General features: G+C 41.6%; 2 protein-coding genes across 3 annotated transcripts in view; one reads left to right on the forward strand and one right to left on the reverse strand.

Annotated features, from left to right (window-relative positions):
* The window catches only part of HAUS1 (HAUS augmin like complex subunit 1), a 545,328-nt gene extending 528,844 nt beyond the window's left edge, over positions 1–16,484 (reverse strand). The window contains exon 1 of the mRNA XM_044088993.1: positions 16,282–16,484. Within this exon, the coding sequence (XP_043944928.1) occupies positions 16,282–16,302 (21 nt within the window). The 5' untranslated portion in view covers positions 16,303–16,484. The remainder of the gene's footprint in view (positions 1–16,281) is intronic.
* Positions 16,485–16,722: 238 nt separating this feature from the next.
* Positions 16,723–17,742, forward strand: part of GCLM (glutamate-cysteine ligase modifier subunit) — a 557,909-nt gene continuing 556,889 nt past the window's right edge. The window contains exon 1 of one of the 2 annotated variants that reach the window (XM_044081903.1): positions 16,723–16,965. In XM_044081903.1, the coding sequence (XP_043937838.1) occupies positions 16,840–16,965 (126 nt within the window). In that variant the 5' untranslated portion in view covers positions 16,723–16,839. The remainder of the gene's footprint in view (positions 16,966–17,742) is intronic. The other variant, XM_044081895.1, reaches the window with a different exon arrangement.

Genomic DNA, 17,742 nt, shown 5'->3' on the forward strand with positions numbered 1-17,742 from the left:
ACCTTGAGGTGTGGGTGTCCTTTATGAATATGGACACACCCCCTCCTTTCTTGGTGTTGTCCGGATTTTGGGGCCGGAACGCATGATATGAGGTGAAACCTGTTAGTGCTGGGGTGCTCTCAGGAGCCTTGAACCAGGTTTCTGTCACAGCACAGACATCGATGTTCTCCATATTGAGAAGGGCCTCGAGTGCGTGCATCTTGAGATTGAGACTTCTGGCATTGAGCAGCATTACCCTTAGTTTTTTTCTTTTGGTGTTCTAGGGTGGTAGGTTTAGAATTTGAGCCTTGCCTAAAAAGGCACTATGGGTGTGGCAAGAGCCTTTGCCAATATCCGGAAGCCCAGGGTGACAGGTGCAAGCCGTCCCTTGAAGCAGCGTGGCTTGTCCAGCATGTCATCCCAGGCAGACAGACATTGGATCCCCTTTGAATGACACCAGAATTTAAGCCAATTATTAAAGCTGATCATCTTATCACTGTATTGTGGCATCATTCTAGGTGAAGGTAGGATACTGCTCAAGGTCAGGGTCATACCTGCCTGGGCTACATAATCAGAGAGCTCCTCGATGTCCCTTTTCATGTAGTCCAAGGAGTGCGTCTCAGGTCGTTGACACCAGCGTGGACAATGACTGAGTCGTACTTGTACCTGCTGTTGAGAGACCTGAGTGCTTGCGTTATGTGGCGGATTCTAGCGCCCGACAGGCAGCTTACTGTGACCTTCTCCTTACTCAGACTGGTGAGCGGGACGTCAGTGTGTCTGACTATGGAATCACCAATAACAAGTGTGTCTGGCATTTTGTTTGGCCTTAAGGGCTGTGACTGTTTGACACTCTGACTGTGTGGTCTATGTGTTGCATGTGTTGGGTCGTGAGGTGGTAGTTGTTTGGGTGTCTGCTTTGGTGGCCTCTGCTGTTTTGGTAAATTTTTGATCAGAGCCTCCGAGTATGTCTTTGTGTGAGTATGTGTATGATTTGAAGTTGTGATGGTACCATGTGTGACTGGGTATGTATTGTGTGTGGTTACCTTCTCCTCCTGTCTGGTCTTGCCAGTCCTATGTTGAGAGAGCTCAGCCTCCAGTTTGGCCGTATAGTTGCATCTCTCGCATGTATTTGTGTTTTGTGGAAGAAGGAGAGGATTGTCTGTGTACATGAGGCAATTGTAACATTGCCTCAATATTCCCAGGTTCACCAGTTGAGCTGGAGAGGACACTAGCAACTGATCCCTCGACATACTAGAAGTAGTAGATAAAGAGACTTTCAAAGGACTCCGGGGAAGTGGGTTTTAGGCTGGTGGGGTACTATCTATAATAAGAGTGCTTTATCAAGGTGCAAGTACTGTAGGAGTAAGTGCTAGGCTTTACAGATAGAGAATAGTCTACTTGGGAATCAAGTAGAGATGAACTTTTCAGTTATAGGATATGCTGGTTAGATCAGCAGTACAGCTCGAGGAAGGTAGTTCTAAGGGAAAATATGAAGAGTGGAATTTAGATGGCCCGAATAGTTTAACCTTGTTTAACCGCCGCTGCTCTTGTGTGCAACAGTGGCACCTCCACACTAAATCGCGCTAACGTGCGTTTAGCGTGTTTTATAGCAGGGGGCTGAAGGGAGCTAGGAATTGGCCCAAAACGACCAATGGACTACTAGTTTCTGGCTGAAACTTCACCAAATCGGACAAAAAGGCCGCTCAGTGCTTCCCACTCCCACTGGTAAGCAAAGAAACTTCCCTCCTTCCTAATAAGGCAATGGATCAGTAACAGGAACTAAAAACAAAGCCCAGGGATCAGCAACTCTGAAACTGGACTACTCTAGTTCAGCAAGGCAGGAAAACAAGAGATTTTTTTGTTTTATTACAGAGACAAGGAAAAAAACAGACAGTAAATGCTATAAATGCTGTAAATCGGCTAGCGCACTTTAGTGTGTAGCCTACAGAAACAATTTGCAACAATTAGTAACTTAAAGTGCAATAAACAGTGTAAAATGCAGAAATCACTTAAAGTAGCAGTAAAACAGGCGAAATGCAGTCGCTAGCTTAATAACAGTGGGAAAGCCACAAAAATACTTATATCTGGTAGAAAGTCACTCTTTTATCTCTCTGCTGCTTGGATCACTCTGCAGGCCACCACGAGGATCTGTGCTGAGTTGGTACAAGCTGGAAAACGCGCGTTTAGCGTGTTTTATAGCAGGGGGCTGAAAGGAGCTAGGAATTGGCCCAATGGACTTCTAGTTTCTGGCTGAAACTTCACCAAATCGGACAAAAAGGCTGCTCAGTGCTTCCCACTCCCACTGGTAAGCAAAGAAACTTCCCTCCTTCCTAATAAGGCAATGGATTAGTAACAGGAACTAAAAACAAAGCCCAGGGATCAGCAACTCTGAAACTGGACTACTCTAGTTCAGTAAGGCGGGAAAACAAGAGATTTTTTTTTTTTTTTTTTTTTTTACAGAGACAAGGAAAAAAACAGACAGTAAATGCTATAAAAACAATTCACATGCAGTGCAAGCTGGCACACCTGAGTATGTAGCAATATTAGTCCACACACAGTATGAAAAAAATGTAATTTAATTAAAAAGGACTAAAAGCAAGTGCAGAAAGGGTTTATTAGATAGAATGCGGTAAAGAGATGGGACTGGGGGAGTGTCCTAGATCAAATCTACAGTGGGGCGGGCACTGCAAAAGCCACCAAATTTAAACTACAACCAAGAACAGGGAGGGGGGGGGGGACAGTTTCAACAGAGCTAGATCTGAGGAATCAGTCCAGATTATAAAACCACAATAAAATGCAGGAAATATACTTAAATCAGCTTATGTCCAGTTGATGTATGCAGACAAATCTCAGTAGCAAGCAACTCTAAAGTTATTTCGCCTTAAGGGCTGTGATTGTGCGGCACATTGATTTTGTGTTTTGTGTGTTGTCTGGTTTGTGATGGGAGGTGCAGGTTTTGTGGGTGTCTGCTTTGGAGCTTTCTGATGCTTTTGCAGGTTTTTATTTAGAGCCTTCGAGTATGATTTTGTGTATTTGTGTGTATTTTTTTGCCAGTGTAGCCTGGGTACCATGCCCTCAGCAAATGTGATTAATGGTAATGGATAAACTATCCAGAAGTGATTGGTTCTTGCAGTTCAGACTTTCATTTGCTTGGTCTGATGTTGGTAACTTATTATCTGGAGGTATAACTGTCACAGATGGTGATTCCCAAATAACACAAGGTAAGAGTGGCACATGTTATTAATCTTTTAAATCTTAATGGAAAAATGATCTCTGAAGTTGAAGACTGCAGAAGTCCTCCCCCAGTACAAAAGGGAGGTGTCATTTGACCCAAGCACCTAGACCTGTAAGCCTGAACTAGCCATGTCTGTAAGGCTATGGAAGGTGTCTTTATGGACTTAATAAATAAGGACATAAGCAGCCTACAAACTTCCAACTTAAGCGAGTTCAGTTTTGTCAAGAGCAGATCCTCCCTGCTCAGTCTGGTCGACTTCTTCAAAAAGGTTACCAATGTATACACACCACATATCTAGATCTCACAACGACTTTAGACACCATCCCCAACTTGGGCACAGTTGTTAAACTCATCCAGCTAAAAATCAATGTGTAATTATTGTATAGCAAAACTGGCTCACAAAAAGAACCTAGGGTCCTCAAAAAGACTTCTTGCTAGCAGTGTAACCCAGAGTTCAGTCCTTGGGCCACTCATCTTTGGCATATACTACTAGTAGGTCAAAGCTAATGTTAGGGCTTATGGCTGACCAACTTTGCACATGACTGTAAATGTCTTGCCATCATATATTCTCCAGAAGATACAAAGATCATTCAGGAAGATCTTTCCCAAACAAATAGCTAGAGTCAAAGTTGTGGCCTAAAACTTTGTGTCAAAAAATGTATAATTTATTTCTTCAGCAAACGTGACATTCCCTGCAACTGTCACATGGATTACACACTTCTGAAAATTGATTCAGTAGTGAGAGATCTGACACCCTTACGGACAGTGAGTTGTAATTTTATAACCATGTAACAAGTGTTGTAAGGAAGTCCCTTTTCATTTTGCAGCTTATTAATAAGGATATAGCATCCAGGTCCAGGTCAGTAATCATCCCACTGTATTCTGCACTCAGGCAGATCATCGAGTATAATGCCCCTTTGTTCTTTATCTAGCCAAATAGCTGGCACAAGTTGAGTAACCACAGTACTTTATCACTAGAAAATCAAGGTCCACAGTCACAAAAGCTGCACTTACAGGCTATAGAGAGATTATTTCTGCCTCACTTGCAGAGGATCTACAACCCCATTCTTTTATAGGCATTTATTAGGCTAACAAATCCAATGGAGCCTTTTAAGCCTAGCCATACTTCCCAAGGTGAAAATTAAACTCTTTACCTTCTGTCTTTGAAGTAATGACCATAACCATTGTGCCAATCCTGCTCCCATATCTACTACACATCTGCAAGGCCAATAGTGGAAGAAACATCTGCTCAAGAGATCTCAGTCACTTCTGCAACTTAAATAGGACATGCTGGAGGGTTAGATATGTCTCGCAGAGAAGGGTACATACTATGTTGTCGAACTTTTAAAAGTTCGAACGTCATATGGTCAACACCATATGATCGAACTTTTAAAAGTTTGAACGTTTTAATGGCAATCTCGGTATAGTGCGGAATGGGAAGATTTCCCTTTCCTGCACTGTAGTGCGATCTAGGAGTTTGGTATATTTTAAAGAGCAGGGGTTGTGGGGGGGGGGGGGGGGTCTGTCTAAAATGGTCAGGTTTTTTCTGGGGGTTTTTTTTCCGCTTTTTGAACTTTTAAAGTTCGATCATATGGTTTCGACCACATGACGTTCAAACTTTTAAAAATTCGATAACGTAATGTACACCTGCAGAGAATACCCCTTATCTGGAATAATCTTAATCTCCATGTAAAGCAAAGTGCTTCTCTTACTCTATTCAAGTGTTATCTGGATGAGTGGATGGGAAACTGCAAGTTCACCCCTGGATTGGCACCCTTGTCCCTTATGGAAAGAGGTAACACGCAACTGTGTGCCTGGCCCTGGGTTATTCATACCTTTTAATACAAGGGGCTCTTGTCAATCATACAGTGCTGGAAACTCATCGAAATGCATTGCTCAGTTTCTGAAAATCATCACAGATTATTAGCCTAGTAAGTACCTGTTAACCTAAGAGACTGGCTGCTTTCTTATCTGGTGACAGGGCAAGTGACTTTACAGTACTGCCGTGCTTCTTTCTGCCTGACCATACCATTCATACTTTTCCCAGAACTGCACTGGTTTATTTATTTTCATTTACCTGCGGACTGTGAGTGATATTCTGTTAGGCAGCTTTATGTATTGTGGGCATTAACTAATTTAAAACTTAGTAACTGCTTTTATGAGCCTGATCACCTCCCTTTGTAGCTGGCTTGTGCTGCTTCCCTTTCTCATACAATTTTTGATTTTATTCGTGTTAAGGACTTATTCTTTGTTCTGATGTCCTTTATTAACATGTGTATTCAGTTCTTAAACAAAATAGTAGTTAGAAAGTTTGTTGCATCATCTGTGGGTAGGATTGTCTGCAGTATTCCCTTTTCAACATCATATAGTTCTTTTTCTGTGTCATTGATTTTAAGTCTTTCAGTTGCTTATGCTTTTAGTAGATGGGCCAGAAGATGTTTCTAGCATGAAGCTGTTTTTGAAGTAATCACTAAGTGGGTTTCCAACGCCGTGAAAGAAAAAAAAGAGAGAGAAATGGCTTGGAATATTTGTTATTATCCAGAATTTCATATTGGCTACTTCTGTTTTTGTCTACTCCGATCGTGGTTATGAGTTGGTGGTAGCTCAGGGCTGTGCTGTTATTAACATACAACTTCAGGTGTACTCTCCAGTCCAGCTGGTGAATCTGGGTATCCTGAGGCAATGTTACAACTGCCTCATGTACACAGACAGCCCTCTCCTCCTACCACAAAACACTAACATATGCGAGAGATGAAATTATACAGCCAAACTGGAGGCTAAGGTCTCTCCACCCAAGACTGGAACAGACAAGTCATAAGGAGAAGGTTAACACTTGCACCACATCTCCAGCCTCACATAGACCTACTAAACCAGCACTATGTCATTGTTCATGTTGGTGTGAATGACCCGAGATGTACCTCCCTGGACTACATGAAAGAGAGACCTGGAAGAGCTGTCTGATCATGTAGCCCAGGTGGGTATGACCCTGAGTAGCATCCTGCCCCCTACTCAATGCTAGAAGTCTAAACCTCAAAATGCACTCACTCGAGGCGCTCCTTAAAGTGGAGAACATTGACATCTGTGCAGTGACAGAGACCTGGTTCAAGGCTCCAGAGAGCACCCCTGCATTACCAGGCTATAATTCATACCACACCTTTCGGCCACCTAACCTGGACCGAAACACTAAAGACGGAGGCATGTCCATATTCATTAAGGATATCCACAACTCCAGGCTAGTTGCTCAGCATAATGCATCTGAGATTATCCAAGTGCAACCAACTCTGGGCAAGACCGCAATCCAAATTATAGCTTGCTACAGATTCCCCACCATGCCCCAGGATTCCCAATCCTCATTTCTTGATACACTGGAAAACATTAGGGTACAACCTAACACCCTAATCATGGGCGATTTCAACTACCCCACTATTAATTGGGAAAACTATTCTTGTACCAACTCTTGTGCTCAATGTCTTCTGGAATTCATAAATTACAACACCTTGGATCAACTTATCCACACCCCCACCAGGGGCAGCAATATCCTAGACCTTGTCATTACCAACATGGGCAACTAGTATTCCACACCAGAGGTCAATTCCTTGTTGGTCAGATCAGACCACAAGCTAATCACCCTAGACGTCCACATCCTACCCCCTCATTAGGGAAACCACCGTAAAAAATTTCTCCAAAGCCAACTTCACGCTTCTTAAAGACAGAAGTGGCAAACTTCACGACACCCACGCTGACAGACAATACAGGTACGACTGCTGAATCCTACACAAATGAACTTTATAAGCACTTACACAAATGCATGGATCGTGCAATCCCCAACAGAACCAATATGCTATCCACCTAAAAAAAGGAAGCCAATCTGGTGGTCCCCTGCCATAAACAAACTCTACAACAGAAAAAACTGTTGCAAAAGAGTAAAATCCCATGACTGGAGGAAATCCCTGGTCAGCCTCAGTAAGAAGATGAGATCCCTCATAAGATCCTCCAAATCTAGTTACGAAAACATAATCGCCACTGATTCTAAAGACAACCACAAAGCATTCTATAGCCATGTCAAGAATCTCAATGGCAACACTCGGATCTGCTCTGAGTTACAGCACAATGGCTCTAAACATACAGAACCAACTGATATTGCCAACATCCTGGTAGATAGGTTTAGTGCTAACTTTACCCCTATCTCACCCCTTAAAGGGCCCATCTCTATACCGGAAGAATTCATAGTTCCTGTAATCACAGCTGCACACGTAAAAAAAAACACACTCTCCAAAGCCAAGAACACAGCATCCATGGGACCTGACAACATCCCAGGCTGCGTTCTACATGAACTACAGAACAAACTGGCACCCCAGCTAAGTACCATGTTCAATCATAGCCTCACCTCAGGCTTTGTGCTCACCGAATGGCGCACAGCAATGGTTATCCCACTCCACAAAAGGGGAGCCACCAGGGACCCCGGGAACTACCGCCCCATTAGCCTGACGAGCCTGGTCTACAAGGCTATGGAACGTATCATCATGGAACTTAGAAACAAGGATATTGGTAATCTCCAAACTCTGGACCCCACCCAGTTCGGGTTAGTAAAAGGCAGATCATGTCTCCTAAACCTGATAAACTTCTTTGAAGCGGTCACCAAAGCCGTAGATAAGGGTAAGGTGGTTCACACAGCCTATCTAGATCTCACCAAGGCTTTCGACACCATTCCACACTCTGGAATTATAGACAAACTCACTAAACTAGTTATAAATCCCTATGTCACAAGATGGGTTGCCACCTGCCTCACTGACAGAACCCACCCTGTGAAAGTAACAGACTCTAAATCCAACTTCAGACCAGTGACAAGTGGAGTACCACAGGGTTCAGTCCTGAGTCCTCTCCTGTTTGGTATCTACTTCTCTGAAGTACAGGCTAACACAGAAGTTCTTTGTTAGCCAAAGTTCACGGATGACTGCAAAGTAGGAGCCATAATCAAAACTCCTAAAAATGTGGACATCCTACAAAAGGGCCTCACTGAGACAAATGCATGGTGTGAAAGCCATGGCCTCAAGCTCAATTCCAAAAAGTGCATTGTCATCCCTTTTGGTAAAAACTCTGTACCCATGAACTACCACATAGGCGTTAGTCTACTTAACACAAAGTGTAATAAGAGACTTTGGGACACAGATGGACAGTAGTCTCTCCTTTGATAATCACATTGCCACAGTAGTCAGGAAATCCTTATACATGGCACATATCACAAAAGGTTTCTCATCCAGGAAAAAAAAAAAAAAAAGAGGTCATTGTTCCCCTCTACTCATTACAGGGTACAATGCCCCTTTTGGTATGTACCTCACAAGACATCTACAACAACTGGAAAGGCCGCAGAAATACCTCACAAAGAGGATTACCGGCCTCAAACAGATGCCCTACGCAGACAGTCTAAAAAAACTCCAGCTTTACTCCGTCGCATATCGCCTACTCGGCAGTGACCTCTGCCTAACATACAAAGCTATGTTAAACCCAGAGCTGTTGGACATGCTCCACTTAAAGAAACCCCAATTCCTCCGAGCTACACGCTCTAGGGACCTAAACCTTGTCACCACAATAAACAAAATATGCTGGAGGGATAGATTGCTGTCCCAGAGACTTCCCATACTCTGGAACAAACTACCTATCTATATCAAACAAAGCTCCTTATTAGCACTCAAAGAAAAATCTTGATGATTGGATGGGAGATAGGAAATTCACCCTGGGGATCACTTCTATAGCCCTGCACGACAAGGGCAAAGGAAAATAATTTTCTTGGGTGGCGAAAGCCAGGATACCGTTTGGCTAGGCTTACATAGGCCCTAGGGCCAACAGCCTAGTACTTACCTATGAACCTATAAGAAAAATACTTACCAAGAAAAACTGTCAAAAGCTTCAAATGCATATGTTGTATTAAACCAAGAGACCTTGGACCGTTTAGAAAAAGAAGCGACTGAAGTGCAAAAATATAAAGAACAAAATCTATAAATGTTTAAAAAGTATAAGAAATATGGATATGGGAAAGAAAGCAAGGTCTGATATGGTGCAATATTTATGCAAAGGAGAAAGCCAAATTAATCAATGCAAAAAAAAAAAAAAAGGCAGCTCCAAAGACATTCTAAGAGATAGGCAAAGGCACCCAGCTATGGAAAATTTCACAATAAAAATATAGGATCACAAAGGGGATAAAGAGAACAAAAGATTAATAAAGCAGAAGTATAAAAAAAAAAACACAAGAGGCTGAAGTTAGGAAATACCTGCAAAGTGAGGGATTTAGTGTAGAAGTTTAACACAGGTTATGTCACAGCATGATGGAATAAGGAGTTCCCCCAAGTAAGGAGAAACGGGAGTGGGAGACGTCTGAAGAAGAGATATGGACATGGGAAAGAAAATAGGTTTAAAATGGTGCAATATTTATGCAAAGGAGAAAGCAAAACTAATCAATACAAAAAAACAGCACCAAAGATATCTGAAGAGAAAATCAGGCAAAGGCATCCGGATATGGAAAATTTTCCAATACAAAAAAATTAGAAAAAGGGAGAAAGTAGAAAACAGCATTAGTAATGAAGAAGTTAAAGAAACAGAAACTGAAGTTAAGGATTACCTGCAAAGTGAAGGATTTAGTGTAGAAAATCTTAACTCTGATAACATCACAGCATTAGAGAATAAGGACTCCATAAATTAATGAGAAACCAGTGGAGCAGGAAGCATCTGATTAGTTGTCATAAGAAGATACTTTAGAGCTTTCAATAGGAAACCAGAACAAAAGTTCAGTTGGAGATGCACAGCAAGGGAAGGAACAGGAAACTGTGGCAACTATGATGCAGTCAATGTTCACAGTAATAGGCCAGTGAGTTCCCATATGAAAGAGCAGCAGATGACACAGGATGAAGCAGAAGGGAATTTGGTACAGGAAGATGTTCTGGAACTTTCTGTACAATGCTGTAGGAAACAAAGAAAGAAATAAAGAATATGCCCTTAATTTGAAAGTAAATGATCTAAAGAAAGAGTTGCGTGATTCAATAGGTTCATAGGTTCATACTAGGCTATCTGCCCTAGGGCATTTATAAGCTTAGCCAGAGTGTGTTTGGCTTTCGCCACCCATTTTAAATTAATTTTGCTATGCCCTTTTTCGAGGTTAGTATACTGTGCCTCTGTCTAACACAGAAGTGATACCCGGGGTCAACCTACTATCTCCCATCCACTCATCAAGATTCCTCTTGAAAAGAGGAAATGAGGGACTCTGCCTAACCTGGACTGGAAATGAGGGACTCTGCCTAACCTGGACTGGGATTTTATTCCAGAGTGAAGGGAGCCTCTGGGTTATGAATCTGTCCCTCCAGCATGTCCTATTTATTTCAGTGCTGAGGTTCAAGTCTCTCGAGCGCGTAGCTCGATGGGATTTGGATTTTCTGAGGTGCAGCATGTCCATTAATTCCGGGTTGGACATGGCTTTATACGTCAGGCACAGATCACCTCTGAGCAGGCGGTATGCCACTGAGTAGAGCTGGAGTTTCTTTAACCGGGCAGCATATGGCATCTGTTTGAGCCCTTTGATCCTCTTGGTGGGGTACTTTTGGGATCTTACCAGTTGATGCAGGTGTCTGGTAAGGTACATCCCAAAAGGGGCATTGTACTCAATTATGGGCCTGATGAGGGATGAGTAAAGAGGCACGATGACCTCCCCTGATCTAGATATGAATCCCTTCATGATTAGGTGGGCTATATAAAATGTTTTTCTAACCACTTTGGCCACGTGGTTGTCAAATGAGAGATTGCTATCAACTTGGGTCCCCAATTACTTCTTCCGTACTTAATGGATTACCACCTATGTGGTAATTTGTGGGCACTTTGTTTTTGCCAAAGGGGATGACTACACACTTTTTGGCGTTTAGCTTGAGGCCATGGCTCTGGCACCAATTGTCTGTTTCTATGAGGCCCTTTTGTAGGATGCTTGTGTCGGCTGGAGAGTCGATTATGGCGCCCAGTTTGCAGTAATCTGCGAACTTGGTCAGCCGCAGTCCTTCCGTGTTAGCCTGTACCTCAGAGAAATATATACCGAACAAGAGAGGTCCCAGGACTGAGCCTTGTGGGACGCCACTTGTAACTGGTTTGGAGCCTGACATGGCTCCAGCAATTCTAACCATGTGGGTTCTGTCCTTGAGCCAGTTTGCAACCCATCTAGTGACAAAGGGGTTTATATTTAAGCCGGTGAGCTTATCTATAATGCCCGAGCGGGGTACTGTATCGAAGGCTTTTGCAAGGTCCAGGTAGGCTGTGTGGACCACCTTCCCCTCGTCAATGGCCTTAGTGACTGTTTCAAAGAAATCGACCAGGTTTAAAAGGCAGGATTTGCCCTTAAAGCCGAACTGGGTAGGATCCACTGTCTGCCATGCTGTGACTGATCAGTTTAATCCCTCTGTAGTTACTACAGCTCTGCACATCACCCTTATTCTTAAAAATCGGTACCAAAACACTTTCGCCATTCCTCATGCATCCTCTCACTTTCCAAGATTTCATTAAACAATCTAGTTAAAAACTCCACTGCCATTTCACCTAAACACCTCCATCCTTCCACAGGTATGTCATCTGGACCAACAGCCTTTCCGTTCTTCATCCTCTTCATAGCTATCCTTACTTCCTACTTCCTCCTTGCTAATCCACTGCACTTCATGACTCACTATCCACACATCATCCAACCTTCTCTCCCTCTCATTCTCTTCATTCATCAACCCCTCAAAGTACTCTTTCCAGCTGCTCAGCACACTCTCCTCACTTGTGAGTATGTTTCCCTCATTATCCATTATCACCCTTACCTGCTGCACATCTTTACTAGCTCGGTCCCTCTGTCTAACCAATCGGTACAGGTCCTTTTCTCCCTCCTTAGTGTCCAATCTTTTATACAAATCTTCATATGCCTTATCCTTAGCCTTCGCCACCTCTCTCTTTGCCATGCACCTCATCTCCTTATACTCTTGTCTACTTTCTTCATCTCTTTGACAATCCCACTTCTTCGTCACCAACCTCTTTCTCTGTATACTCTCCTGTACTTCTTCATTCCACCACCAGGTCTCCTTGTCCTCCTTCCAGATGTCACACCAAGCACCTTTCTAGCCATCTCTTACTAACTTTGCTGTAGTTACCCAGCTATTTGATAACTCTTCCCTGCCACCCAGTGCCTATCTTAACTCTTCCATGAACATCACCTCACAATTAGCCTTTTTCAATTTCCACCATTTGATCCTTGGTGCTGCCCTCACACTCATCCTCCTCTTCTTGATCACCAATGTCATCCTACAAACCACCATCCTATGCTGCCTAACTACACTTTCCCCTGCCACCACTTTAGTCTCCAATCTCCTTCAGACTGGCACTTCTACATATGATATAATCCACCTGTGTCCATCTTCCTCCACTCTTGTATGTCACCCTATGCTCTTCCCTCTTGTTAAAATATGTATTCATCACAGCCATGTCCATCCTTTTCGCAAAATCCACTACCATCTGACCTTCTGCATTCCTTTGCTTAACACCATACCTACCCATCACTTCTTCATCCTCTCTGTTCCCTTCACCAACATGCCCATTGAAATCTGCTCCAATCATCAGTCCCTCACCTTTGGGTACAATCACCACTTCATCCAACTCACTCCAAAATTTTTCTCTCATCCATCGTACATCCAACATGTGGAGCATATGCACTAACAACATTCATCATTACACCATCAATTTCCAGCTTCATAAACATCACTCTATCCGACACACTTTTCACCTCCAAAACACTCTTAGCATACTGTTCCTTCAGGACAATGCCTACGCCATTTCTCCTCCCATCCACACCATGATGAAACAATTTGAAACCGCCTCCGATACAGGTAGCCTTGCTCCCCTTCCATCTGGTCTCTTGCACACAAAATATACCAACCTTCCTTTGGTCCATCATATCAGCTAGCTCTCTCCCTATACCAGTCATACTGCCAACATTCAAAGTTCCGACCCTCACTATCACAGTCCTAACCTTTACCTGCCTTCAGGCATGCCTTCCCCCTCTTCTCCTCCTTCAGCCAACAGTAGCCCAATTTCTTCCAACAGTACTGGTGGTGGTCGTTGTTAACCCAGGCCTCGACCGATCCGGTATGTATTTCTGTACTTTTGTCTGCATGTATGATTTGGCAAAATTTTACGCCGGATGTCCTTCCTGACGCAACCCTCCCCATTTATCAAATAACGCTTAAAAAACAAAAAGCAAACAAAAATAAAAACTACCTAGCATAGGCAGGGGGGCAAGCCCCCCTGAACCCCCGCAACCCCACTACTTAAATATTCTAGCTCCGAGAACACACTACATTGAGGTAAACGGAAGTCTCCCCCTACGGAGATTTCCGTTTACTTTCACGATGTTCTGCGCTTTCGATGTTGTGGTGCCGACAATATCAGCTTCGATATTGTGGTCTTTCGACATCGTGAACTATACCCCCAGGATCTATTGTGCACTATTACAAATAATAAAGTAAAGATATCAGCACAGGCAGAAGGACTTAGAAGACATGCAGATGAATATAAAAGGAAAAAGTACAAAGTAAATGATGTATTAATGACCCAAAAAAGTTTTATAAAGAATTGGAAAACAAGGCAAAAGGAATAGAAACACCACCAAAATAAAATAAATAAATAAATAAATAAATAAAAGAAATAGGCACATTTTGGAGAAATATTTATGAAGATCTTCTGGAACATAGAGACACTGAATGGATAATAGAAGTAAAAGAGAAAGTTGTTCAAATGTAAACAAACAGACACAAACATTAAATGGGATGAAGTAATGGCCAGAAAACTTGAAACAAAATTAAGAAAAGCTTCTAAATGGAAAACCCCAGGCACAGATGCAGTACCCAACTTCTGGCTAAGAGTATTAACATCTTTACATGAAGATTTTGCCACGAGAAACTACTTATATGCGCACCTCAAACAGACGCCAACCTGGTTAACAGGAAAAATGATACTCCTCCTTAAGAGTGAACCTGCAAGATATCCTAAGAACTACAAACCAAAAACTTGCCTTTCAATGATATATAAATTATACACAAACTGATGTAGACAGAGTCTCTAGTCATTTACAAGAAAACTAACCATAGCAATAGAACAAAAAGGTAAACAAAAGAAAGTCAAATGGGACAAAAGATCATTAGTTGTTACATAAAATCACAATAGAGAATTGTAAAAAAAGGGGAAGAATCCAAGTATGGCATGGACAGACTACAAAAAAGCATCTGACAGCATCCCACATTCAAGGATAAAAGAGGGCTTTACAAATGTATAAGATACACCCCACAATAATAGACTACATTACAGTGACCATGAAACAGTAGCAAACCACTATGCAGCTAAACAGTGACTGACAAATTATTATTCCAGCGTTAAAAATTCAGGAGGAGGATATTCCTGGGTGACACTGTCACCACTGCTTTTTTGTCTTGCCCTCAATCTGCTTAACAGATTAGGTCATGGCTGCAATTTGACTTGCAGAAAACAACAAAGCATAAAGACATCTTTTTGTGGATGATGTAAAACTACATAGTTCATCAAAAAAGGAACTGAAAGCACAACTGCAAGTGGTCAAAACTTTCTCAGATGATATAAGAATGTCATTTGGTCTTGATAAATATGCAAAAGCAACTTTAAAGCATGAAAGCTGCAGCACCAAGAAAATATCAGTCTAGGGCAAGAATGTGATATAATGGAACTTGAGCAGGAGGAATCATATACATATCTGGGAATTGATGAAGGATCAACAATAAAACATGAACACGTGAATAAAACATGAACACGTGAATAAAACTTAGTAAAGAATATTTCAGAAGACAAACTAATACAGAAAACAGCCCTGACATTTAGGAACAAAATCTAAACTGTAAACCAATTTGCTCTTCCTGTTCTAACTTACAGTTTTGAAGTGATTGACCCAAAAGTACTGGATCATTTGGACAGGAGAACAAGAAAATGCTTCATGTTTATCAAATGATTTATAAAAACCATTGTATACCAATATTAGATATTCCCCATTTTGAAGGGAGTAAGGACTTCCTCAAATCGGATTACATGTATAGATCTGCAGTCTTAGGACTGCATACATATCTGATGACCTCACAAGATCCAAACATAGTGAACGTTTTAAAACATGAAGAGAACAAGTCTAAGAGGACTTCCCTGCTTAGTTTTAGTAGAAGCATATCAATGTCAAGCAGGAATGGAAATCAAACAAGAAGTAGATAAAAATCAGACAGCAATTAAAGGTGCCAGAAAGAATATAAGGTGAAGGACCAGATGAGAAGGCAAGAAATTTGGAAAATACATTAACATAGTTTGGAAACAGTTGTACATCTTGTTGCTGGGTGTAATACACAATGGCAGAAAGCCTGTATACTGATAAGTATAATAATGTGGCAAGAATGTTGCACTGGGGATTGTGCAAACATTATAATACTGAAGTAGGCAGGTAGCTGAGAAACACTGGAACCATGAATCACAAAGCAGTAGTCCTTGAAAAGAAGAGAAAAACAGCACTGACTGCTACAACCCAGTGATTACACTGTCTTATGTGCAGAGAGACAAAGTCATATAATACCTGTACTTGCAGGCAAAAACGAGGGCAGTGTAGAAGGAAGATACCCAGCCAGTTCCAAAAGTACTAGGTGCAATGGGTCTCATAAAAATAATTTATATTAATATTTAAATACGTTACCAACACGTGAAACTCCGTACTGAATTGCAACAGTAAGTTCTGGGCACAGTGCAAATGCTGCGAAGAGTACTTCAAGCCAACATCAAAAAATAAAACAACACTACTTTCATGTTTTAGAAACCAAAAAGTCTTGAAGAAATTAAAGACTGGCAACCCTTAAAACTTTCTGCCTGCACTTCTTTTTAACATATTGTGTAAGCAATAAATACAAAGCAACGCCACTCGAGATCTAAGACAAATCCAAAATACAAGTATATGTGTTAAATTAGTCACAAACGGACAATGTGACACTTATTAATGGATCTACCCATACCTTACCAATCTTCTCTTCCATACCGAAATCAGAAAAATCACAATTAAGAAAACGTTCCTACTTTCAAACAGTGAATTTACTCCCGCTACTCTAGCCTACCTCTTTAGCAATGGCGACACTTAACGCGAGATTTTACATTCATTAAGTTAACCCTAATGCTTTTTGAGACAAACTCTTCTCCCTGCCCAAAGTACAGTGTGTCATAATATTTAATAATTTCTATTTGTACACACTGAAAATGAGTTTCTTTTATTCACCACAAGGAGTATTACTTGCATATTCATATATAATATTCCACGCGTCTGTTTTTGCACCTTCCTGACACATGCCAGTTTTCTATTTGACTCCAATGTCCACATCTTGCTAGCGTCTTTTTGTAATCCTGCCCCTTTTTCATTAATTGACCATTCCGAGGAGTGCCACTGTATAGTTCACACCTCCTTCTGACTGCGCACCGCACGCTATTATTTGTTGAGTCATTGTAGTTACTTTTGGGACTAAGTTATCAGGTGGTGGTTTACAACAGTAGTGTTGGGAGACGAAAGACAAACTTGTACTATGGAGGTCACTGACAATCATGTTGCCTCTCTATTATTGAATAGAGCAGCGCAGCTGAACTTTCATACTGGTAATTTGGTTAATTGGAGGTGTTTGAAGAAAAAGATGCCTTCACCCAGCGAGGAGGTAATATAAAACATGACAATGCATCTGTCACTGTGTGTCTTAGTTGTATCGGGACGATCGCAGATCGAAGGGTAAAGTGCAAACATTAATTTTAGCTGTTTTGGTGTTTCCTCCGACTGTGCCTTTATTCATATGTGCAATTTCATGATTTAACACTTGATACATTGATGCCGCATAAGAGCAATTATTTATACGCAGCAGATAACCAAATGAAGCATCCACTGCCGATACATAGCGTTTGTTCTGATCCCCACCAGTTCTTTGTCGTGTCAGGGGCTTTTCTTAATGCCCAACCACAACCCACCCTTCTTAAATATCACCTCCCTTCAGGGTTTCTCAGAGATACATCAATGACCCTGCACGTGAACGAGGCATTTGAGCAGAGCTGCTCATTAACAGTGGACCGTCACAGCTCATAACACCAGTACCTAGTTACAGCTGTACAACTTAACTTATTGTTTTGATGTAGTTTGTCTTGCATATACGTTTTCTGCGCGCGCGTGTGTGTGTGTGTGTGTGTATATATATATATATATATATATATATATATAGGTAAGTATATTAAAACTGCCGTGCTTTATACATATTATGATTTTTGCTTTAAGATGTAGTGCAGCTTTTCATGGATGTAAAGGCCTTTGTAAAGTAGACATTTTTTAATGGTACTTAAATTAAGATCTAAGCAAAGCCTATACAATGGTTTCTCAGTAGCTGTATGGGGTCTAGCACTTGATGGATTGAAATAGAATCATTCTTCTATTTTTCACTTTCTGCTGT

This window comes from Protopterus annectens, chromosome 1.part1 (genome assembly GCF_019279795.1).
Source record: "Protopterus annectens isolate FY-2018-M chromosome 1.part1, PAN1.0, whole genome shotgun sequence".
Classification (NCBI taxonomy): domain Eukaryota; kingdom Metazoa; phylum Chordata; order Ceratodontiformes; family Protopteridae; genus Protopterus; species Protopterus annectens.